This window comes from Myripristis murdjan, chromosome 13, assembly GCF_902150065.1.
Source record: "Myripristis murdjan chromosome 13, fMyrMur1.1, whole genome shotgun sequence".
In the NCBI taxonomy this organism is placed as follows: Eukaryota; Metazoa; Chordata; class Actinopteri; order Holocentriformes; family Holocentridae; genus Myripristis; species Myripristis murdjan.
The window spans coordinates 8,868,465-8,893,209 of NC_043992.1; the positions used below are offsets into that span (position 1 = coordinate 8,868,465).

Genomic DNA, 24,745 nt, shown 5'->3' on the forward strand with positions numbered 1-24,745 from the left:
TATACAGTAATATATTGGAATAAGAACACAGTAAAATTAAGAGTAACCTTAAGATGTTATGAATATCAAAAGATTCATCACATTTATTACACAAATAAAGGACAATAAGGCTGAATGCATATAAAGACCCAACAGGTAAAACACACTTATTAATAACTCTTAACTGATGAATTTTCAGCCACTGGAAAAAAGGAATGAAAAAACAACTGCCGTAAATATGTCATCAAAATCTGGACAAAAATCTGTCTTACATTTTATCTTATTTTTTTCCCTTAACCTGTTTGTTTCTCTGAGGGTGATGCAGGGTTTAACTGATTATTCCAAAGCACACTGTTTATCTCACCTTTCATGCTCTCACAGGTGAAAAAGACAACATGACACAAAAACAGTAAGCATATAGAAATGTAGGCAAATCTCAAGTTGAGTTCACCCAGCAGTAGTTTGGACATTGTAACACCAATCCAGACGGCTAAAACAACTTTTTAAACAAAACATTAGTCTACTGCAATGTAAGAGAGTTAGAGCCAAATTTCAAGTAAAAGGGTTAAAAATAGACATATCATATTCTTGTCATAATAAATACCTTGCCTACAGTGAAATTAGATAGTGTGCTCCATCTTTTCAAATATTTTTAACAGATTTATTACGTTAAAACCAGGCTACACAAAATGTCGTTTATTATTTTATTCACAAGATTAAAACGTATGAGGCTTAGATTGCTGTGGTGTTCCTAAAATGTTAGTTTCATTGCTTTTTTAATATGTGTAAATAAGCACACGTATGAATTAATACATATTTTTATTTTTTTTATTTATTTATTTATTTATTTATTTATTTAATCTGTGTTCAAATTTAGCACTTTTGGCCAAGCGGCTGTGGCTCTAGTAAAAGGATTTGGAATGTGATTTATTGTAAATTCCAGACGTCCTGAAAAAGTCCATTGGACATGGTTCAGCCCTGAGGGTTACAGGAAGTTGTAGCTGCCATGTTTAGCTGCTTTGTTGTAGATTCCTTGTAGGTTTCCTGCAGATTTTAAGTGTTGCAATGGAACCGAGCTGGAGTACGTTTTTATTCCAAGTAAGTGGCACAATACGTGGGGGAATTTGACAAACTGCACGGGTGTTTTCGAAATGGCGTAAGCGTTGTTGGCGAAACCCATTTTACTAAGTGAATTGAAGTGGAGCTAGCCAAGCAAAACAATGGTGGTAGCGATAGCCTAGCTAGCTAGTTAGCTCGGCTCGGCTCGCTGTGGCTGTTTGGCTCGCTGAGGCAAACTGCTAGCCAGCTTTATCAAACCTGAGACCCCCGGCTGTGTCTGCCTGTTCCGCCGACAACCTCCGAGACCCGCTTTCTTGCCCTTCTTTTGATTATTCGCGTTGTTTATCACATTTTACTGCGAGGTTTGTCCCAATCGCGCACAATTATACTCAGTTGGAGCTAATTTCTTGTGTCAGGGCACTAACTGCTGTTGACGCGCGCGCCAGTAAATTAGCTAGCAGCCCGAGCTATTGCTGTGTTAGCTAAGCTAAGCGGCTAAAACGGCTAGCTAACCGGGCTAGTCTCTTGTCTGGAACAGAACAGTGCTCACTACACCGCCAAGAGTGACTGGAGATAGGCAGCCGGTGGGTTGGATGGGGTTTCCAAACTTAATTATTTTCACAAAGTGCATTAATTCAAAGGGGTTTGGTTGCATCATTCTGTCAGCGAGAAGCTAGCTAACACTGTAAAATGTAGATTGCTTGGCACGCGGACAGGAGGGGATAAGCCGCACTTCCGACTCCAAACTTTCGTCGTTTACCAGAAATCTGTATCTGCGGCTCCCAGGCAAGAATGTCAAATATGTGAAAGCTGTAGTGAGCGTTGAAATGATGCCTTCCCGTGTCTGTATGGGGGAAATATTGCGCCAAACCTCTTTTCAAAACTCCACAAGTTTAACGCGGCCTTGTGTAACCCTTATTGGAAAATAACACGCCGTGTACATCTGCACCGAAGAGCCTCCTGTGAATCGTGAAGAGTCACTATTTAAGCCGACATAGACACAACTAGAACATATCAGAAGATTAACCTGTTTATGTGGTAACTTTTACAACTACTGTCTCCCAGTCTCTGCCACTGAAATACACCATGCTGGGCGGCAGCGAGCAGTGGGAGTCCTCTCTAAACGCTGAGATGTTATTAATTAAGCTCAAGTGCCTCTTAATGCATCTTGTCTATGCCGACTTTACAAAAAAAAGAGCCGATTGATCCATAACATGTCTTAGATTATGTGCCATTAAGTGGTTGCTTTTGCACATAAACAATATGGCGTTTAATTGGTAAATATGTTAAAGGACTTTTGCACGACATTCTCAAAAAAATCACTGCCAGTACTTCATGCCAGCTTATTGTTATAAAGTGAAACTTTGATGCAGTAGTTCATGTCATAGTAACTGTTTATTTTTTTTTCCACAGCCAGCCAAAACTTCAAATATTTATCTCTTTATTTCACTTAATCCGGAAGAACTGTTTATTATTGTATCTGTGCATACATGATTGTGCACGCTTACTGCAGAAGTAGTGGTTGTAGTTTTCTTTGATGAATAAACTTTCAGACAACTGAATTGTGTTCACGTAATACACCTACTTGTCTCTTCTTAAAATGTCTGAAATGAACCTTTTTTATGCTTTAAAAATAAAGACTCACAGGATCATTGACTGTAAGGTCCAGGTTCAAAGCCTGCAGACTCTGCCGTGCCCACCTGACTATTGTTAGTAGTATTATTATTATGCCACCCACCTTTCGTTTAAATGTATTACAGATAACACTTGTACGCAACTCTCTAGGGCTGTTTCCCTACTGAAGAAGTGCCGCTGTTTGTGGTTAATTGAGCTGGATAGCACTTTTGATGGGTTTTATTTCATGGTGAACAAGGCCAAAATACCTGGAGCTGGTGTGTGGGAGATTAGGAGACTGTTATTTAGGGTCCACTTGATTCACATGTGATGAGGCATCTAATGAGGCTGCATTCTAGTGAGCGTCACTTGTTATTGTTCTGTAGGCGTTGTTTTGATGGTGTTTGAATGGGTGGGGGGTTGCTATCAAGCTATACTAGTTTGTGAGCAACCTCTCATTGTTGCCATTCATTTCTTAGGTTGTAGTCCAAATCAAATCCATTTTTGTGTTTTGCTACAAGATATGTCTGAGGAGTTGTTAGTCCTGTGTTGAATTTATAAAAAGCATACTTGTTAGCATGGTTAATATTTAATTTGTTTAATCACAGAAGCACAACACAACCCAAGACAAATAGCTTGTCAAAATATACAGTTTTAAGTCTTGAAGTGACTATGGTGTGAATTACTTTTAGTCCAAACTCTTGTCACTGAAAGTGTGGCATATTTGGCATAGTGTAGGCTAATTTGCAGGGAATGTAAACAGAACAGTTGGAAACCAACTCATAAACCAGCTCACTCAAGGACAAATTCATACAGAGATTACCATACTATTGAATGGGGTTCTCTATCATATTGAATCCATGCCCCGCCTTTGCGTGAAAGAAACACAGAACAGGCTGCTTTTATTTGTGCTGTGTTTCTTGTTGTTTTCCATGCCCCGACTCTGTTTCAGTACTATTTATCTTGGAAGGGACCTCAGCCTTCAGAACAGATTTGTATCAAAATCATCAGAACAGCGTGATGGCACAGCAGGCTGCTCTCCGTATGCTTTGGTGTGTGTGTGTGTGTGTGTGTGTGTGTGTGTGTGTGTGAGAGAGAGAGAGAGAGAGAGAGAGAGAGCGAGCGAGCGAGAGAGAGCTTGCACAGGACTGTCTCTCTCTCTCTCTCTCACACACACACACACACACAGACACACACACACACACAGACTACGTACACATACGCTAGAAGAAATGCTAATTGCAGTAACAATTCCAGTCTGAGTCCTGCTACAGTGTGGAGGATATAAAGGGGAGTCGACAACCTGTGACGGCCCCCAGCTTTTTCCACCATGCTAACACACAGTTTCACAGTGTGGCCGCCTGCGCTAAGCAGGGACGCTGCTGGCAGCTGAACAGACCCCCCTGAGGGCCATAAGTGCATCAGTGCTTGGATTTGTGTACTCCACAAAAGAACACACTGCAAAAAAGGAGCAATTTGGGATCTTTGGCCCCCTCAGACCACGTCCCCTGCCTGGCTGACCGGGTTGGGATGCTTGGTTGAACCTGAAAAGCTATGGGTCATGTCTTTAACCCTGCCCTATGGTGATTACAGAAAAGAACAAGGCTGTCTCAATCGCCATGTCTTTGGACCGACCTGTTGTAAAGTTGTTGGTTACAATGTGAACCTCTGCTCACCCCCCTGGCCAAAATATTCATACACCCCCTCCCCCCCCTGTTCATCCTATCCCTTTGGGGATCTGCCATGACCAATTGGACAATGCCAGCAGCTGCAGACTTAAGATGTCCTCCACACAACGATTTATTACCGCTGTTGGGTCATTTTTTGTGCGCCTGTCATTGCTCTATTTATTTAAAATGGTGCATTTTTCAGTCCTCTATTGTCTACATTATTTTCGTAGCGACAGAAGATTTTGGTGTTCTTTCAAAGGCTTGATTATGTAGTTTTATATACACTTCTGAGAGACACCTGCTTCACCATCCTGCTCCAAGTATGGAATATGGCCAGTCTAGCCCACATTTGGGCTAAGATATTGTTGAGGAAAACAGTATTTTGATTGCAGAGTTTGTTGTCTGTATTAAAATTTTCTGGATGACTGCTGTTGGGCAGTGATGAGAAAATAAGGTTAAGACATGATCAAGGAGGTGGTCAATAATATTCCATCCAGATACAATAGGCCTATATCCAGTCTGTTTTCCCTGAATTATAGATTTCACAGAATCAGTACTTAGTTGTCAAGTCAGTTCTAAAATTTTGTAAACATTAACAATATTAGTGCTCTTAATATCTCACTAAAACACTATCAGCGCAACTTGATACTTAATTCTGCAACCCATTCTTCTTATTCTAATGTAACCTTAGCCTAGTTGAAGTCATGCTTACAGGACTGTAAACCAGAATGAAAGCACAGTTGTTGTATTTGTTGTTACAGTTTGTCTAAATTGAGAGTACAGTTTTGCTGGGGTGCTTTATTTTCTACACGCTACAGGCTGGTGTTGTAATTGAAGGTCAGTGTCGTTATTTTAATGTAGCCTTCATGTTTAAATGCTTGAGACGCACACAGTGAGATTTTTGTTTTTGCCGTGGTTTTGAAATATGGAATTTCACTATTCATTCAACCACCACAACTCTGGGATTGTGACACCTTGTGGCACAAATTGTTGATTGGGACAGAATTATGAAGCAGTAATACCTGCCAAAAGTTGCATGTTATAGTGTGAAAAGTCATTAAAAATGTAAAAAATAAAAAAATATCTGAAAAAGGCTTTTGAACCATCTAAATCTCAGTGAAAAAGACAGTTAGCACAAGGCTTTGCATTGAGTCACCTTTTTACATAGGATCATGAGGACCCTCATCACTTAGTTAGCGTCTTGGCACATCTTGTCCAATTGGCGATGGCTATAGGAATGTGGGTGAGGGTTTTGAAGCTTGGACAGCAATGATTCAAAGGTATTCAAAGCTTTGTTATGATGTGGGGGTGACAGGCTGTTGCTTGGCCTCGATATATGAAGGATTTCCATCGCTCTCAGACTGGACCCTGTGCGTCATGGCGCATGGGGTCAGGGAAGGTAATTGTCGCAGTGGAATGCGTAATGGCACGGTGCCACTGGCAACATCCCGTTTTCCTGGTACTGGGGGTACCCACAGGCACTGTCATATCGCAGAGGGTGGTCACTGCAGATGCGAGTTTGTCAGGCTATGGGGGAATGTATGAGGGACAATCAGTGACAGGTCTCTGGAGCAGGAGTCTCTAGTGCTCCCACATAAATTATCTGGGGCTCCAATGCCTTGCTCAGACTGCAAGCAAATCAGATTTTCTCAAATTTTGTTTCTCAAATCAGATCTTTAAGACACACTGTCCACACTGTCATTTGCAAGTAATCAGATCAGATTTGTGTGTCTAGACGTCACCAACCTGCACAGGTTGCTATGGTAACAACGTAGGCATCAGTAACTACGTGCACTGGTGACGTAGCTTTCCTCCATGTCGCTCTGCTAGTAGCAGCAGGGATTCTGCTCTGTTGCTGAGTTGCTCTGCTCCACTGTCCTCACTCTGGATTTGACGTTTTCTTTATGTGTCGCATTGTGAGTTACACATGTACCAATCTGGACTTGTATTTCAAAAAATTTGCAAAAATCGCATTTTTTGTCATCCAGACTTTCTAAAATCAGTCTGGAAACAATCTGGGTATGACAAAAAAAAAATGGATTTGGCCTGGCAGTCAGTTGTGTTTTTTGCCCTCGTGCTTTCTTAAGTTTTTCAGTGGGCATCATGTTCTTGTAAGAGTGGACAATAAGGCAATGGTGTTGGAGGTGGGGTTCCAGTCACTCACACATTCTGAGAGCGACGCATGTCCTGGGGGTTATTAATCTGGGGGTGGATGTGCTACCCAGAGGCACACAGCTATAAGGAATGGACTGCATCCAGCTTTTGTGAAGCAAGTGTAGATGTGCTACAGCAGAGCCGCGATGGATCTGTTTGCATCAAGAGAAAACACTGTTTTCACAGTGTTTTCTCTTGATGCAAAACGTATTTGAATACTGATTTTGCCGTTGCTTGCCATAGCAACTATTGAAGCTTCAAAGCATTCGGGTCAGCTTTAGTTGGCTAATATACTGCTAGCTTAACTTAGCTTAACCATTAGTTTTTGGTAAATAAGATTTGTCCCTGTTGCCAGGTTAAGGAACTAGTTTGCTTCTCTAACTTTTACATAAAAGGGTATACACAGGTTTGCCCAAATTTCTCTTGCTGAATAGCTAATGGTCTATTTGTCTATCTCCTGAAATACCCAATGAAATGGACCCAAAACGGTCAACACTTAGTATCACAATGGGCATAGTCTTCATCCTCGGGAATGTGGCAGTATTCATATGTTAAGTTATTGCACATTTTTAGGGCTGCCACTGATGATGATTATTTTGATTAATTGTTCAATCCAATAACTAATTTATCAATTATTCTATAGATTTTCAGAATTACAACTAATGTAATTTTAGGTTACATCATGTCATGTTATATAATCACTGGCATATAAATTTTTTTTGCATCAGTTTGGAGCATAGAAGATAATTGAAACGATTTACAGACTGTTAATACAGAAAAAAGGAAATCTAGTGAGGCGAAACATCAAGCGGACAAAAGTCTGAGGTCACTTAGCGATAGTATGAGGATGAGGAGCAACGAGCTGTTGGCCTGTTTTCTGTTGGACAGGGAAGTACCGGTGGGCCACTGTTTTTTTTTTTTTCTAGGAATGCAATGGACATTCTGTCGCCATCCTAAGAAACAAAAACTTGCTGCCAGCAGTTAGCTTGGCCATGGGGGAGGGACCAGGTACCCAGGTACCAATACCTTTACAACACCAAACATTTTTACCCAGCCCTAATGAGCATCAGTCCAGACTGCATTTTGTTATGCTGGGCTTTCCAAACACGAGGGACTGCTGGCTATCAGATGTTCTCCCTATATCTGTAACTCCTTTTATTTTTGGGGTTGTTGTAATTTTTGTAATTTGTTGAGATTACTGTCTTAATCTATCAAACCACACTGCAGTTTGACTGGAAGAGGACTGAGACCTGCATTTTCTTGTTTCTCATGCAATTATTTGGTGCAGTCATCTGACTGAATTGATCTCACAAACCAAACCCCAGGAGTAAACGCTTGAGAGTTTGAACGAGACGCTCCAAACATGCTTGCTAGGTAGAACCTCTGCACAGGTTGTGCTCTTCTCTGCTTACCCAGAACACACTGTGCCAGACGATGACTGGTCACATGAAGAAACGGCTCCATCACCGCGGCAGATCGCCTTACATGCTACAAATTTAGATTGTTGAAAAGGGCCAAGGAGCTGAGTGTGTCCTCTGGACCTGGGTGTCTGCTTTAGTTCAGGAATGTTGCAGTAACTCAGCTATAGTTGGGTTTAGGTGAATACTGTGCACCCTTACATGTTATCATTGAACACGATGACACACCTTGTTGAGAGTTTACATAGCATAGGCCTAGAAGAGACAAAAAAAAAACCTCAAAGAAAACTTGACAGGAAATGCTAACATGAAGATGAGATCATGTATTTTGTTCAAACTGTATTCTGGCTTTATGTGAGTGAAACTGCATCATTGTACTGAACTCAGAATACATTTCCTCTTTTCACTACGTCTTATTAGTCATTTGGCACCTTGCTGAACAGCTGCTTGCTAAAGCCGGTTGCAAGGGCTGCATTCACGGCTGCTGTTGTTGTACGAGTCACCCAGATGCCCAGGAAATGAGTCACTTTCTATTTCAGATAAATTAAAGGCTGTGTTAAAAGCACGGACTTGCGCACAGTATACATCCATTTCATGCCATCACTTGGAGGATTTTGGTGGTTTGGTGGCCTGATTGTCATTGTGAGGAGAAAAATCTAGGCTGTGAAAAACGTGAATTTTAAAAACTTAAAATGAAATTTCTGAGGTCTGTGTTATGGCCAGTGTTTATTTTTAAACTGGGTTCCTAAGCATGTAAACTAACAATCATATTTCACAATGATAATGTCTACTACTAACTTAGGTTTGTGTTGTAATCTTGCTGTTTTCAGTGGAAAGTTTGCATGTGTGATCTAAGAAATTTGCCAAGCTCTTGCTTCTCAGAAGAACCCTGCTGATCTTACTCCACCTTCATCCCCTTTTGCCAAATTAGACTTTAGAAATCTAACCAAGAAGCAGGAGCTCTGCTGACATGGCAGCCCATTATAAGTCTGGAGCAGAAATATGTTTCCCTCTCTCTATCCACTCTGTCTTTGCTTTGCTTCATGTTGTGGTAAAAAGCTTTGTAGATGTGTACTGATGTGGTTCTCCATGGCTGTGTCTTGTCACCACAGCAGGCCAACGAGGCCCTGCATCACCAGCACCAAGTGGCCGGGAACAGCCTCCTGCCTCTTCTCAACTCTGGAACAGAGCCGCCTGATCAAAAACCAGTGCTGCCCATCCCCTTGGACCAGAAGCCGCCAGTCAGCGCTGCAGAGCTCCTTAAAGATAATGTGGCCAGCGGAACTGGGGGAGGGGGTGGAGGTGGTGGAGGGCCTCCTGTTGCTGTGGTCAAGAAGGAACCTAAATCCAAGACGCCCTTCATCTGCGGCTACTGCAACAAGGCCTTCCGAGACAGTTACCACCTGCGGCGGCACGAGTCCTGCCACACTGGCATCAAGATGGTGTCGCGGCCCAAGAAGACACAAACAGCCCCCACTATGGTGCCGCTCATCTCCACTGTACCCCGGGAAAACAGCGGCAACCCCTCATACATCTCTACTGTGGCTGGCATCCTGACTACAGCCACTACCTCCACATCCACAGGCACTAGCATCATGACGCCCATGCAGCACCAACAGCAGCAGAGCATCCCCAAGAAGCCCCCGAAGCCGGTGAAAAAGAATCACGGGTGCGACATGTGCGGCAAGGCCTTCCGCGACGTCTACCACCTCAACCGCCACAAGCTGTCGCATTCCGACGAGAAGCCGTTTGAATGTCCGATCTGCCAGCAGAGGTTCAAGAGGAAGGATCGCATGACGTACCACGTTCGTTCCCACGACGGCGGCGTTCACAAGCCTTACATCTGCTCCGTTTGCGGGAAGGGCTTCTCCAGGTATGCGTTTCTTATTGTACATGAATGTATCTATCATGTTGGAGCGGTTTTACTGAGTAAATATCCCACCATTTACAATAAGAAAAAATATCTTGTTATGTTCAGGGGACAAAGAACAAGTGCCTTGAGAAAGTGCTGGCTTTTAATCACTGCTTTAATTGAACTCTGGTGCTAAATTAATATGAGACTGTATAAAAGAAAAGAAACAAGAATTTGTGAAACCACTTTGCCACAAAACTTTTTCACACTGACACAGAAAATGGGGTCGAGGTAGTTTTGTTTTCAAGCATTTGTTAAAGTTTCACCAATAAAAATGCATCAACTTCTGATAAAGACAACGACTTAAGATGAAAGGTTCAGGGTTCAATGGGAAAACCGTGCCATGGACAGCTGAGAGTCTGCAGGTTTTCATTCCTGCCAAACACCCCACTGGATGATGTCACTGTTTAGTTCTCTGTTGTTGAAAGTGAAATCATCTGGTGTTGTGATTGGTTGGAGTGACAGCCTGCATAGTATTGGCTTTCAATGACACGAGGTTGTGAATGTGCCGTGTACAGTTACTGACACCTTTCACTGTCTCTCTCAGTTCAAATTTTGTGGTTACCTCTCACTGCCATTTGGGGACGCCATTGTGCAATACTGCCTGCCTTGTAGTTGATGAGTTTAAGTAAACTGCACAGTCCTTCATTGAGAAAATGTGATAAAGAATCACCTGATGCATAGTAATGTGTAACTCCGCATAGAAAAGTCCTTACATATATGCTGTAATAAATGTGGCATTCATTTGCAGGGTTGGTAGTTTTGAAAGAGGTTATCCGTTGCATCTTAAATGAAACAAGGAACCGTGAGTAGGAGGGGGAGCTTTTCAGCTCCACTGCACCTCTGAGAAGTTGGGATCAGCCGCCTTGCTTGCCATCATGAAAAGCCCTGCCAGTGTGAAATGGCCTTCTTACAGATATTTTGTGCCACTGTCTTGTTGGAGGAAATAATCTCTGGCATGACCATTTGGCACTTGGTGCAGTCAGCCAAGGCAGAACTGATAACTGCTGTTGTGCCAAGATGTCTCAGCTTGTAGTCTTGGACCATGGAGAGTAGATATATGATTTTATTTAATCTGAACTGTTTCTATATTTAATATGATGGAATTGAGTCTGAGGGTCTAATTCTAGATAGGACTGCATTTGTTATACAGTTCAACAAAGACAGACTAGAAAGATTTAGGGAGATGGAGGGGTGACAAAGGTCTTGGCCTGGACTCAAACCCAGGAAGCTGCATTGACATGATGCATGCCTTAGACCTCTTTGCCCACATGAAGCAAATACTTACTATACAATAAATATTACCAGGCTGGGCCAGTTTTTTCATAATCATGTTACTGGGGATCATCATGCTTCATTGACACAAAAAAATATATTATCGTCATACATCATTTCTAAAACACTCTTTTGTATTCAAATCACACTTTCTCTCAAGTTTACTGCACCCCGCAAGTCCAGGAGGGGTTCGAACAACCTTGAAGCAAGCTTTATTGCTGTGTTTAATCTGGCCTTTGCAGGAGGCTATGAATTATTAGAGGTCTAAGCACATAGTGCAGAGTTTGTGGTAATACATGCAACATTAACCTTCTCAGGACTTCCAGTGTATCGAGGACTTTTAATTTCTTGCCTTAATCCTCTGTGATGCATTTGATGGCAGGTAGTTTTTTCTCTAGCTAATAAGCATAAAATGACTTGGAGTATATGCAAGATTGGAAGTGACTGACCAAGGCAGCTGTGTGCCTTGTTACTGACCGTAGAGAAAATTAAATGATCTGAGAGTTGTGCGTAGTTGCAATTGACTAGCAGTGACCAGTATTTTGTTATTTTGTTTTAGTATTATGCATGTTCTATTCAGTAGCTTTGCTTGAACATGGAAGCTCTGAGTATGCACTTAATATATTTTCAGTTGCTCAAAACAACTATTCAGTACAGATGTTTTTTTCTGATTGTGATTGACATCTGATCAGTTTTGGCTTTCGTCCATGGTTGGAGAAATCACATTTATTTTGGATGAAACAGGGCAGCGTGAACCCAGTTTATCACTGAGGAGTCATTTGGCAGGAGAAGGATGTTTGAGAAGCAGATTTTAGGAACAGACTTGCAGTATAAGCATAATATACAGGCTAGAGTCAATCCACTAAAGCACTGGTTTTGAAAGTTTGCCTTATGTCAGTGCTGTTTTCCTTTGATTAGAACGGAAGAGACAGGATTAGTTTCTCAAGAAATTAGCCACTTTGGTCTTTCTGATTTTGACATATGTGCTGTTTTTCCACGGTTTACATTCAGCTCAAGAATAACATACGCTGTAGATGTAATGTGTGATAATCATGGAGTGAAATGCCGTCCTATGTTTATGTTTTTTAATTGTTCTCTGTGTCCTCCTATCACCTTCTAGGCCTGACCACCTAAGCTGTCACGTCAAGCATGTTCATTCCTCAGAGAGGCCATTCAAGTGCCAAGTAACGGTAAGATTCCTGACCCCAAATTTTACCCTCTGTTAGATTATAGCCTCAGTTTCCACTTTTGGAGAATCTGTTGGGTAAAGTGACTATTTTTGATGATGGAATAAGACAGAATTAGGAAAAATCTAAATGTTGTCTTCGTCATGTTTAGTTCATGCACACCATTGCTGTTTGTATCAAGTTAGTTAAAAAATGCTTTGTTTTTTGTTGGTCTCTCAGTTGTTGCGCTGGTTATGTGTTTAAAGACTGAATGCCAATGGTCAGCGGTTGTCTTTCTCAGGCCTGTACCTCAGCCTTCGCCACCAAAGACCGTCTGCGCTCCCACATGATCAGGCATGAAGGCAAAGTGACCTGCAACATTTGCGGCAAGATGCTGAGTGCTGCCTACATCACAAGTCACCTCAAGACGCACGGCCAGGCCAGCTTCAACAGCCCATGTAATAACAAAGGTATGCCACACTTTTTAATCTCCATCAGTTCTCTAGTTTACCTGCACAATTTCTTTTCATCCTCATCTCTTCCTTCCTTCCTGTTGCAATCAACCTTAAAGACATAGTACACCTATTTTGATAGATGTGATATTATTTATTTATTTATTTTTATTCTTATTAAGTTTCCCCCTAGCTGCCATGTGGGACAGTAGTGGTGCTATCTTCCTCTCATTGTTACTGAGTGCTGGATACTGGCTGGATGCTCCACATGCTAACTGTTAGCCTCCTGCCATTGAAGTGGACTTTCCCCTGGCTAACATTCATAAAAATAACTGCCTTAATCCACTCAAAGAAAGTTTATCATCACTTTACAAGTGTTGTTTTCCAGCTTCAACAAAAGTAAGGGAAGATAATTTTGTTCAAATTGCTGTTTAACGGTATTTTTCCTGTCATCAACAACTGGAAAGATCCCTTTAAGTTCTGTCTTAACATGAGGTATATGTATTGGACTAAAGCTGCCAGTAATGAGCAGTGTAACAGTTCACCAGATTCACCGTTTGGGTCACAATGTGGCTAATTCCTCAGTTTAAAAGGCATTTTCTGAACCCCCTGAAAGATTTGAGTAGTTTTAGTCGATTAGTGTGCTGTAGATTGATTCATTTCATTATTTTATATTGAGTCGTCCCATCTTAGCCATGCAGAGAGAGTTGAAGGGAAAGAAGATTTGTCACAAAAAACTTGACCTCAGTCATGCATTTCCAGTCCCAGTGATACAGTAGTCTGGAGACTTGTAAAAGTGAAATTGCATACCACACAAACACATCTGCTCTCCACAAACATCTCTCCTCCTTCCATCCATTTCCCATTCCTTCTTATTCCTGTTGCTTGCCAGCAATGCAAATCCAGCAGAGTCTTAACAAGACCGGGCCCTTCACAGAGCTCGAGAAACTATTTTTCCCTGTGGTACTAGCTACCCCAACACCCACCACACAATAAATCAGTCATCAGATAAGTCAACATATTGAAAAAAATAAACCAATGATTACTCACTAATATAGTCATTAGTTGCTGCCCTGTGCTGAAAAAGGCCACATGCTGAGTGGATACAGAGGGTAGATGTTAACATTTACACGCCTATAGTGGATATTTAGTGCAATAAACTTTAAACGACAATTTGGGATGTTCTAACAGTCCTTACAATTAAATCCTAGTAAATCTGGAGTTCAGTATCTGGATCTGTTGCATTCTGAAGGCAGTTTGCTTTTCTTTGTGCCGCGGTTGCCTGGGTACAGGCTGAAAAAAGTAAAATTCCTCATTCTCATGCAAAATCCTAGGATGAGATTGTGCACATCTGATTTCTCCTTTCCAGATCTATGGCATTCAGTTGATATGGGGTATACAATACAATAGTGAAAAGGAAATGGTTATGCGTTAACTGTTTTTTTGTTTGTTTGTTTTTTTGTTTTTGTTTTTTACATATATATAACAGTTTTGTTAGATGATGCTGTGGTCATCTCTAGTAATTTTCTTGTAATTTTTAATATTTATAATAATCATAAATAATTTTCTGGGTATATTTTTCACTGACTGACTAACATTTTTTTTTAGAACTATATTCTTTTGATAGTTTTATGGTAACTTTCTGATTTTTTTTTCTTGTAATCTTTTACTGATTTCTTGCTAATTTTGGGCCATTTCTTACTAATTTGTGCATCACTGTTTTCCACATGTTTTTGAAAGAAACCAGGAGTGTTTGCTCATGTTTCAAAGGGTTAATTTTGTCAGATCCAGTGTTTATGGTCTCATTAACCATCAGGTGCAGGAGTACCTGAAGTGCGGGTATTTGTTTTGTTTTAGATGAATTGTCTGGGAGCGCTGTGATGATAGAGCCCTGCGATGGAGCTCAGTTCAGTGTGTCTGGTAGTTTGTTTGCGTTTTTGTTTTCTTCACACGACTGGATGTAGCACAGCCCTTGATAAGATGCCCAGTGTATTCACACACTCCCTCTGCCATGCACACACACACTTCCACCACCCCAACTGTTGAAGCTCATGCCCAGATGATGGCACTGCTGTCCTGTACTCTTGTAACCCCCTATGTGTCTGTATTTCTGAATAGGCATAAGTGACTGGCAGTGGAACCACTCAGGGCCACGAAAAGGTAATCCAGTAGCTAGTAGCAGAAACCCCCAACCTTCAAATTTGACTTGTGGCCAATTACTCTTCATATTCTGCAACTGCATTCATGTACAGAAGCCTTTAAATTCAATGAGGACTGGTGCCTTGATTGAGCTTCTATATTGACTGTTTTGCTGATATGTATAGTTTTGCTAATGTGTAGTGGTCAGGGTTAAATCTCAAAGCAGGATCAATCAATTAATCAGATAACAAACACGATCATCATCGTTCAGGAAAAGCCACAACCTAAACTGTGAACTGCAGGCTGATCTTAAAATGTCCATGACAAGATGTTAACGATTGAAATTAGCTTTGAATGTAAATAAATGTGGAGTATTGAAGAAGGTTAGCTGGTTAGTCTGTTGATCCTGCTTTTTGAATTTACCCCTCAGGTGAGTTGACGGTAGGAGAGATTTTAAATAACTCCTTCCAAGTCCTAATTGACAACTCGCGCACCCAAGGTAGGTTTCTTTACCAGTACTACCACAGTTGTTATGATGCATTAATGCTGCATTGACCTTTTCAGTGGCCCAGCTAAGCATCCAAAACCAAAGGAGCTGAGTGGGATGTTGACTTTCCTTGTTTAGGAGGAGTAGCACATTCATGCAATGACTTGAGCCTGTAAATTCACTCTTGTCATTATAATTATTGTGTTTTTCTTCTGTGCTTCTGTCTTTCTTTCTTTTAAACCCAGATGCCAACAACGTACACAACTCAGCCTCCGCCACACCAGTCACCAACTCGGCAGCCATCACCTCAGCCGTGAACCGCGGCGCCAACGCCAGCAATCCGGTCACCATCGCCGCTCAGATGAACATCACCACCAGCACAGTCAACATCACCTCGCCGGTCAACCTGCAGCACCCAGTCACCATCACCGGCCCTGTAAACCTGGCCTCTGTCAATATCCCCACAACGGCGCACATGAATATCGCCCACCCGGTGGCCATCACCACCCCGATGCCCATGAATATCACCGGGCCGCTCAACATCGCCATGAGGCCCATGGAGAGCATGCCTTTTCTATCCCAAGTCCTGCCTTCCTCCCCTCCCTGGTAGAGATTTTATAAGCCCCTGTAGCAACTGATAATGCAATTCCTGTCTGATCATTTCAAAGACCATACCAGTGATTCTGCATGTTTTGCATAATATCTACAAAATGTACAAACTTCACATTTTTGCTAATCTTTACATAAAGCAGTTGTGTTTTACAACTCTGATCGCATTTTTCCTACCTTTTATCCAGCCACTGGTTTCCATTCATTCCGCTACGATATGAAAATGAATTTTCAGAGACTTCAAACTTTCTTCACAACAGTGTTCCATCACTGTAATAAAGTCCTCCACATTAGTTTTCCTAAAAGCAGCAGCACTGTTGATTTTTGATGACTTGAAACTGGACGGCATGAAACACTCTCTCCACCAGAAAATAGTCCCCGTGTCAAAATTTGCTTTGCACCGTCAATTATCAGTTCCGTGGTTTATGAATGAATATCGTTAGGCCAAATATTCAAATCACTGGTATGGTCCTGTTTTAAGAGCTTGTCAGAATGTAATCAAATCTGCTAAATGGGTTGAAAATGTAATAATACCTCTCAAACTGATTTATATAATACCTACATAATGTAAATGTAATGGGGGTTTGAACGGTGACAGCAATTTTTGGTGTTGATATTCAGTGTCTTCCTCCCATACTCCCCACAGAATTAAAGCTCTGAAACTGAATTTAGACCATCATGGGCTGCTAAAACTCTCCATTGAAATTCAGGATATTAATAGCAGCTGGCTATTTATGGCACATTGATCCACTACACCTATTCAGTGGAAAGGGGAGACTAAGATAATTACTGAATTACTTAATGAACTCCTGACTTAATTAACTTACAAAGACATTATTAAAGACTTTAGTGTAGGAATGAGACTTTTTCTGTACCTGTGGTTAGGGAGGAGCCTCCACATCAGAGGTGGGTGATATGACTGGTGGTTGATGAATGATATTTAATGTAAGGCCAAGATTTTCTATGTATTGTCTAGCCCAAATTATCACCTACTCAGCCATTGAATTATCACATTCTGGTTAAAAAATTAAATTTTCAACCCATAAAGAGGAATATTTCAATGGTTTAACAAGTGATAAAATGATCCGGCATGTCATTATCAGTTGCTGCCCTTTGCGTAGTGCCCACCCCTGTTTTGTTCCTGTTTACCCTCATCTCAGCCCTGCTCCAGCTTCAGTATTTTGTTGTAGTTCTACAGGAAGTAGAGGGTGAGCCAGCTCATTGCAGAGTGGCAATCCTTTGCAGACTCCCCTTTGTTTTTTTTTTTTTTGTTTTTTTTTTCTTTTCTGATTCTTTAGTTTCTCTTCAGCCACTGAAGGACAGTTTCAGGCTTGTAAAAGTCACCAGTTGGATGTTTGACTTCAAACATGGGTGATGTGTGACAACTTACTGTACTTTAGGCATTGGAAACAAAATCTACAAACAGAAGTGTGTTGCTGGTATTGTTCTTATATGCTCTCCTATTGAGCAGATTTTGTTTTATATTCTTTTTTTTTTTCTATTTGTTATTTTAGCTGACTTATCAGTATTTAATAGTTTTATGTATTTTAAAGACTAAAAGTACAACAAAAGGGACAAAGGCTTCCATTTCTGGGGAGGGTAAGTGATATTTTGGAATATTTTGCTGATGGGGAGACGGTTCAGAGGCAATTTGGATGTATTGTACACAAATGCTTTTGACCACTAACCCTCCCCATGTCTCTTCTCCACCTTAAAATTGCTGGAAAAACAGACACTCCTCACTGCTGGATACTGTATACTGTATGTTTGATTTCTGTGACATTTTGTTTTGGAAATTTTGTATGTATTTAAATGAGGACATAACAGATCAAGGTACAGGAAAAACAAGGAGGAAATGTCTTGTACTGAAAGCATGTCCCCTTGGCTAATGCCCTGAAAACGGCAGTATTATCAAAGGTGCCAGCTGCACAGTCACTCCAAGCGACAAAAGTTTTTGTGGCTTGGATAAAGTGTGCAGCTGGCACCTTTTTCACTGATGCTGTTTTTCTGATAGCCTTGCACCTATGTGATGTGCGTATAATTAGTCTCCTTCAAAGTATTATCAAAGGTCAAATAATTATAAGTTTTGATTACTGAAGACATTTTTTTATGTAGAGGTCAAGAGAGCCACCTAGTGGCTGAGAAGACACTATGCTCTAAAGCGGTCCCAAAGTTAACTTTTGTGCTATATTTTGTTGATTAGATGTTTTAGTTTTCTTAGAATAATTTATCCCCCTTTTATCTCTCACAGGTTTAGGATCCCATCGCTGTCAGTCTCGACTCAGGAAGCTTACTGAGAATAGTCTTTTAAAACCAATTTACACACTCTGACCCTTTCTTTGTAAATATGAAACACTATTTTATTGCCTTTACCTGTGGGAGAGGGAACCTAGCTGCCACAGGTTAGCAATGCAAGTACTTTATCACCACTGATGTGGCCGTCCATGCCTGAGAGGAGAGCAAGATGCTCTGAGATACTTTAAGCTGAGTTTTCTCCGTAGATCTCACTAGCATAACAGCTCTGGGTGTTTTTTATCCTGGCAGCTTTTCATTACTGGAGAACTAAGGCTGTGATCACATAGGACGCTTGTTGTTTTCTCTCTTTCTGAAACACAAAATGCAGCCGCGAGCATCACCAGTAACACAGAGCAAAAAGTCAAAGGGGAAGAGGATCATTACATCATTGTTGCTATGCCACACAAAACTTGACAACGTGAAAGTTAACTGATTAGCAATAGCTGGTTAGCCTGAAATTACAGGATCACATTGGAAATGGACAAGAGGAAGTTGTGCTTGCACTTGAGGAGGATGAGGAGCCCATTCTTAAAAGGAACAGACCACTGGCTGATAGGATGTGATACCGTCACGATATTTTATCCATGATAGCGATGGTATCATGATACAGGTGATTCTGTGACATGTAAGAAACTGTGATACATCACGATATAATACTTTATTGATCCCCAAAAGAAAATTGGGTATACTTGGTAAAATACCATGAAGTAGGCAAAATAATTTTTCAATAAGCAAGAATCAGTTGTGGTTTTCAGTGTTTTAATCTGCACAGCGAGCAACACGAACATGACAGAACAGTTTCAGTTACAATACCTAAAGGCAGGAACAAATACACCTCAAAGGAACTCAAATGTGCAATCTGTGCAAATTAAGAATTCAAATATCCGTACATGGTGCACGTGTTATCAATAACAAGCTACAAGAGAAGGTATTGTGATATTTGGCTTTATCGATGTATTGGTCCTCCCCTACTTGTCATGTCCAAGAACGCCGCCAAGGTAGTACTTGTTTCACAAAGTATTGGCAAGAGTTGAGACATGTTCACTTTGAAGGCAGTACTACAAAGACAGGTACCAAAAAAAAAAAAAGTGTCCTATGTGATCATAGCCCCAAACTGTTCTGTGTCCAGTTTCCCGATCATGGCGTTCCCTGGCTTTATATGTGTCGGGAAACAGAACTGATTAAGAACGAAAATGCGCGGGGGGGGGCATCGTCCAAATGCACCGGAGGAAAGTCATAGCTTCTAGACGTGAAGCCAGTTTTCAGTGAAAGGCCTTTCTCAGTTCAGGGACTCTGAAGCACTTGCAGCAAACTGTAGTATGTGCACACTGCAGAAGAGTGGTACTTGGTGGGGCATTTCGGTTTGGTGGAACGAGACAATGATGGGTGTGGAAGATATATCTGGCCTTACGGTTCACCTGCCCATGTCTGCTTTTTTTTTTGGCAGCCAAGGTGTTTGAGGCCTTTGATAGTATTGTATGCATGCCAACACTGTCCTCCAAGGGAATTGCTCAAATGTGGAATGGCATTATGATCTTGGAAAACGGATTCCCTTCCCATCAGTTTTTTAATGTTGCATGTGGACGACTGAGCTCGTCCAGTATAGGATTGAGTTCAAAAACTGTCATTAGAAGGCTAGTGACTTTTTTTTTTTTTTTTAATCGAAACAAAACACTAAAAAAAATTAGGTTGAAAGAAAGCGTGTGGTGTCATTTGTCCTTCTCCAGTGGCCGTAACAAGTGTGCCTGAACTACTTTGCAAGACTTTTCCACACTTCGATGCTTCCTCCTCTAGATGTGCTGTGTGATGGAGTTGTTTTGTGAAGGAAGCCTTCATCGACCCAGATGGCCATGGGCCCCAACCGGGCCTGGCAACCAAACTATGTTCCGATCAGTTTGTTCTCCTTTCGTTTGTTTTTATTGCAAGTGGTTCTATTCTCCTTTCTAAACCGATGTCATGATCACGAACAACCTAGAAACATAAATTGGTATTTTTTTAAAGCTCGTTATGTAAATGTATTAGTGACATTTAACCATGTGCTTTAATTTGACTGCAACCTAATGTGAAAGACAAACATTTCTTTGGCCAAATTATGTTTTGGAAGATGATTTTTTTTCTTTTCTTTTTTTTTCTTTTCTTTTTTTTTTTTTTTTTTTTTAGAAAAAAAATCTTCCCTGTATTTTTCATGATGAATTTGGCAGATATTGTGAAGGCAAATGAATGTATATCTTTGTATAAACCATTTAGTTCAGAGGACGTGTTAGTTATGATAGACACATGCAAGGAAAAAAAAACCCAACAAGATAACCTTTTATAAATCTTTTTGTATTAGAACATTAACAATGGTAATTTTTTGTATATACGAAGACTAGGCTTTCTGATTAGCAGAAAGGTAAAACATTCCTACATTTTTTTTAAATGTACGTCTGTCGAGAATAATTATGTAAACATATGCGCAATGTTTTATGTGCCTTTTATTTGGGTTTGTCTAAATAAAAGAAAACAATAAAACATGATTGTGGACTGTCCATGCTGAGTCCCAGATTTAAAGGAAAGTCGATACTGTATGCCTCATTCAACACTTGGAAAATAAATCTCCAGATTGACCCCCCTGCCCCCGCTGCACCCCAGATACCTCCTCTAGATCAGAGAGGACGGGACGGGTTCCTGCCTTTCTCCACTTTCAGTTGAAATTTTTTATTTTACTTTAAGGCTGATGGAAGACGTTAACGAGGCCGATGCGTCTCATCGTTTCTGATCTACGGGCTTCTCTGGGTCTTCACCGGCTCGCTGGCTCACAGTTGGCCTGCTGACGATAGAAGTGCCTCTGTGACTGTTTGCATATTGGAGAGGATTGTGGGGTATTTTGTGCCAAACCATGCTCTGTATGTGACAACAACAGCAACGAAAAAAACAACAAAACAAGACAAAAAAAAACAAAAAAAAACATTTGGGTGTTTTTTCATTCTTTTACTTTAACTATTAAACTTGGAAACTTTGACGGGCTGTGTGGAGTGTCTCTTTGCATGATAGTCAGTGATAAGATGAAACTTTATTAATGATTCCTGTGAGAAGTGGCAGCAGCTCACAACTAGAATAAAAGCAGAGAAGAGATAAAACAAGGGCGACAAAGTATGCTCAAGTATTCAGCCCTTGAGAAGAGAAGAACACCTACAAACATGGAGTTATTCATAAATGTTACTAATGGTCTCATGAAAATATGGATTTCCTGTTTTAAAGCTAATGGTGCATCAGTAAATGTAAGTAGACTATGAACATAAGGAAATCGGACACTTAAACAAGAGGAACTTAACTGCTATTTTTTGAAAGAACGTTGCAATGCAGACACAAAGAGCTGGGTAAAAATGTATCTTAATTGCACCAATATATTAAATATATACACTACATGGACAAAAGAATTCCACCTCCTCATCACACCTGCAGGAGTTTTCCTGACTTCCCATTATGAATCCATAGACATTAATATATAGTTAGTCCCCCCTTTGCAGCTAGAACAGTTTCCACTCTTCTGGGAAGGCTTTTTACAAGATTTTGGAGCATGTCTGTGGGAATTCTTGTCCGTTCATCCAGAAGAGCATTTGTGAGGTCACACACTGATGTTGGACCAGAGGGCCCGGCTCACAATCTCCATTCTAGTTCATCCCAAAGGTGCTGGATGGGGTTGAGGTCAGGGCTCTGTACGGGCCGGTCAAGTTCTTCCACACCAAACTTAGCCAGTCATGCCTTTATGGAGCTGCTTTGTGTACTGGAGCTCAGTCATGCTGGGACAGAAAAGGACCTTCCCCAAACTGTTCCCATAAAGCTGGAAGCAGAGAATTGTCCAAAATGTCTTGGTGAGCTGAAGCATTAAGATTTCCCTCCACTGGAACTGAGGGGCCAAGGCCGAGCCCAGAAAAACAGGCATAGCGTTATCCCTCCTCCAGCAAACTTTACAGTCGGCACAATGCAGTCAGGCAGGGAACGCTCTCCTGGTGTTCACCAAACCCAGACTTGTCCATCAGACTGCCACATAGAGAGGCCTGATTGGTCGCTCCACAGAACACATTTCCACCGCTCCAGAGTCCGGTGGCAGCGTGCTTTACACCGCTCCATCCAATGCTTGGCGTTGTGTTCGGTGATGTGAGGCTTGCGTGCGGCCGCTCGGCCATGAAGCTCCCGGCGCTCAGTTTCTGTGCTGATGTTGATGCCAGAGGAGGTTTCGAGCTCTGCAGTTACTGAGGCAGCAGAGCATCAGCCACTTTTACGCACTATGAGCCTCGGCGCTCGGTGACCCCGCTCTGTAACTTTGCGTGGTGCTGCCCCCTGGTGGCTGAGTCGCTGTGGTTCCTAAACGCTTCCACTTTGCAATAATCCCACTTCCAGCTGATGGTGGAATATCTAGGAGGGAAGAAACTTCACCAGCTGACTTGTTGCAGTGGTGGCATCCTATTACATTACTATTACAGCACCATGCTGGAACTCAGTGAGCTCTTTAGAACGAGCCGTTCTTTCACTAATGTTTGAAAAAGCAGACTTCATGGCTAGCTGCTGGAGTGTATAGGCCTACACCTGTGGCAACGGGACTGAATGAAACACTTGAATTCAGTGATTAAGAGGTGTGGCCCAATACTTCTATCCATATATATATATGTTTATAAATGTGATTTCAACAAAAACTTTATTATAAAAGTGTATTAACCCTAAATTCCGAAAAGACAGGTTTAACGATATTTGTTAAAGTGAAATGTACATAATCAAATCGCACAATTAACCATCAAATAAAAAACATACAAAGTAAGTTCTACCTTGTTTTTGCCGCTGTTTTCTGTGACATGTCCTGCTCTGTTTGGAGAATAATCCTGTACATCTTTCCAAGACTGAAATGAGCTCAGACAGTCTTACAGCAGGATACAACACATGACGGATTCAGAACATGTTCATAATGTCTATTCAATATCTTCAAATGTACCTCTTTTATTTGAAATACATAATTTACATGAAAAAAGCCTTTCACACCTGATGCCTGACATGAGTTATGATAGTGACACCATTAACTAAGATTTATATGTCAATTTACCGTCCACCTTCAAAACACATGCATGGTATTGACATTTAATTCCTTGATGCATCAAGAATTCATACTCGTTTTTCTCGAAAATCTGTTATATTTTAGGAAAATCCAAATTTATGTTGCAAGGCTCTCCAAATATCAGCATCATATCAGTATTTATCTATACGTAGAGATATCAGGAATTGCATTATGAGATTGTGGAACCATTATAAACATGTATAGAGCCAGTCAACAATTCACCACCATAGACATAATGTTCCAGAAAGCCATAAATACAGAATTTGGTGGCATGTGGATTAAAAATATGTATTTTTGTTTCAAAAAGAGCAAAGTCACAGTCATCCATTTATTGCTGCTTTTTTTGTTCCTATTTTATAACTTTTATTGTGACTGACATGGACCCCCTCCTCGCTGAACATCATATTTATGTCAGAGGAAAATAAAAACTCCAACTTTAATATCAGCTGCCGCAGATTAAAATAGACCTACATGTTTTTTTCTTTTCTTTTTCTTTTTTTCTTTTTAATTTTCCATCCGGTTGACGACAGTGATGTCACATGTCTTGGTGTATTTCATTCATCTGCTGCACGGCTGTTCAGTGGAGGCCTTTGATGCTGCCTCAAGCCGACGCACTGATGCACGATCAGACCGGAATTAAGACAATTTTGACTTCAAAATTAAAGCCCTAAACGTTTGTCACTGGATAAAAGTGAGGACATCTATCGTAATGTTTAAGAAAATTTGTATATCGAATATTTTATAAACCCTAATATAGTTTGCATCCATCAATAAATAGGCAGTTCTATCAAAATAGAGGATGGTAGTACCACTACTGTCCTACATCACAGCAAGGGAGTAAGTGAAATAATATTTTTTAAAGAATTCAAAACTGTGTGAACTATGCCTTTAAGGCTGTAGTCCACACTTTCGTCATTCATAAATGCCAGCTTGGTTTGTTCCAGTGTCAAACTGTAAACTGTTTGTCAAACACTCTCCATATGTAATATTATATTATATTATATATATAATATAATATTACATATATTATATATTATATTACATTTGCTGTATCCTTTGCCACTAATGACCTTTCAGAGATAGTCAGATCTATGTGGACCTGCAGAATAGGATTTACAGTTTAAAAGTTAAAGGTAACAAGTAACATTAGCTGTTATAGCGTCACCATCTGGCCAAACAGTGCAATTTTTTGCAAGTTTGCAATCACTTTTTGATGTAAGTACTGATGTTTGGTGAGGATGGGAAATGCAGTTGATGAGTTAAGGCCATTTTCTCGTGTAGAAACATTCCAGGTTAACTCAGCAAATTATTGCTGCATCTTTAAATGGTATAAAAAAAAAAAAAAAAAAAAAAGCCTTCATTTTGTGGTTTTGTAGTTTTGCAGCTGCTGTTAATCCTTATCAGCTGCATTATCGTAAACTGAATTT

General features: G+C 40.8%; 1 protein-coding gene across 3 annotated transcripts; it reads left to right on the forward strand.

Annotated features, from left to right (window-relative positions):
• Positions 1 to 952: 952 nt before the first annotated feature.
• Positions 953 to 20,784, forward strand: vezf1b (vascular endothelial zinc finger 1b). Of its 3 annotated transcripts, XM_030066819.1 has the most exons (8): positions 953 to 1,077; positions 9,007 to 9,767; positions 12,202 to 12,271; positions 12,549 to 12,717; positions 14,818 to 14,859; positions 15,269 to 15,337; positions 15,571 to 17,851; positions 18,003 to 20,784. In XM_030066819.1, the coding sequence occupies exons 1-7, from the start codon at positions 1,045 to 1,047 to the stop codon at positions 15,933 to 15,935; spliced, it is 1,509 nt and encodes a 502-aa protein (XP_029922679.1). In that variant the 5' UTR covers positions 953 to 1,044; the 3' UTR covers positions 15,936 to 17,851; positions 18,003 to 20,784. The 3 variants fall into 3 exon arrangements, with proteins under 3 accessions (XP_029922679.1, XP_029922680.1, XP_029922683.1); XM_030066820.1 differs by lacking the exon at positions 15,269 to 15,337; XM_030066823.1 differs by lacking the exons at positions 14,818 to 14,859; positions 15,269 to 15,337.
• The last annotated feature ends 3,961 nt before the right edge of the window (positions 20,785 to 24,745 follow it).

Coding starts and splice junctions, on each gene's coding strand:
- vezf1b (XM_030066819.1), top strand. CDS start 1,045: ATGGAACCGAGCTGGAGTACGTTTTTATTCCAA. Junction 12,718..14,817: donor CAGCCCATGTAATAACAAAG/GTATGCCACACT, acceptor ATTTCTGAATAG/GCATAAGTGACTGGCAGTGG. Junction 14,860..15,268: donor CCACTCAGGGCCACGAAAAG/GTAATCCAGTAG, acceptor TTTACCCCTCAG/GTGAGTTGACGGTAGGAGAG.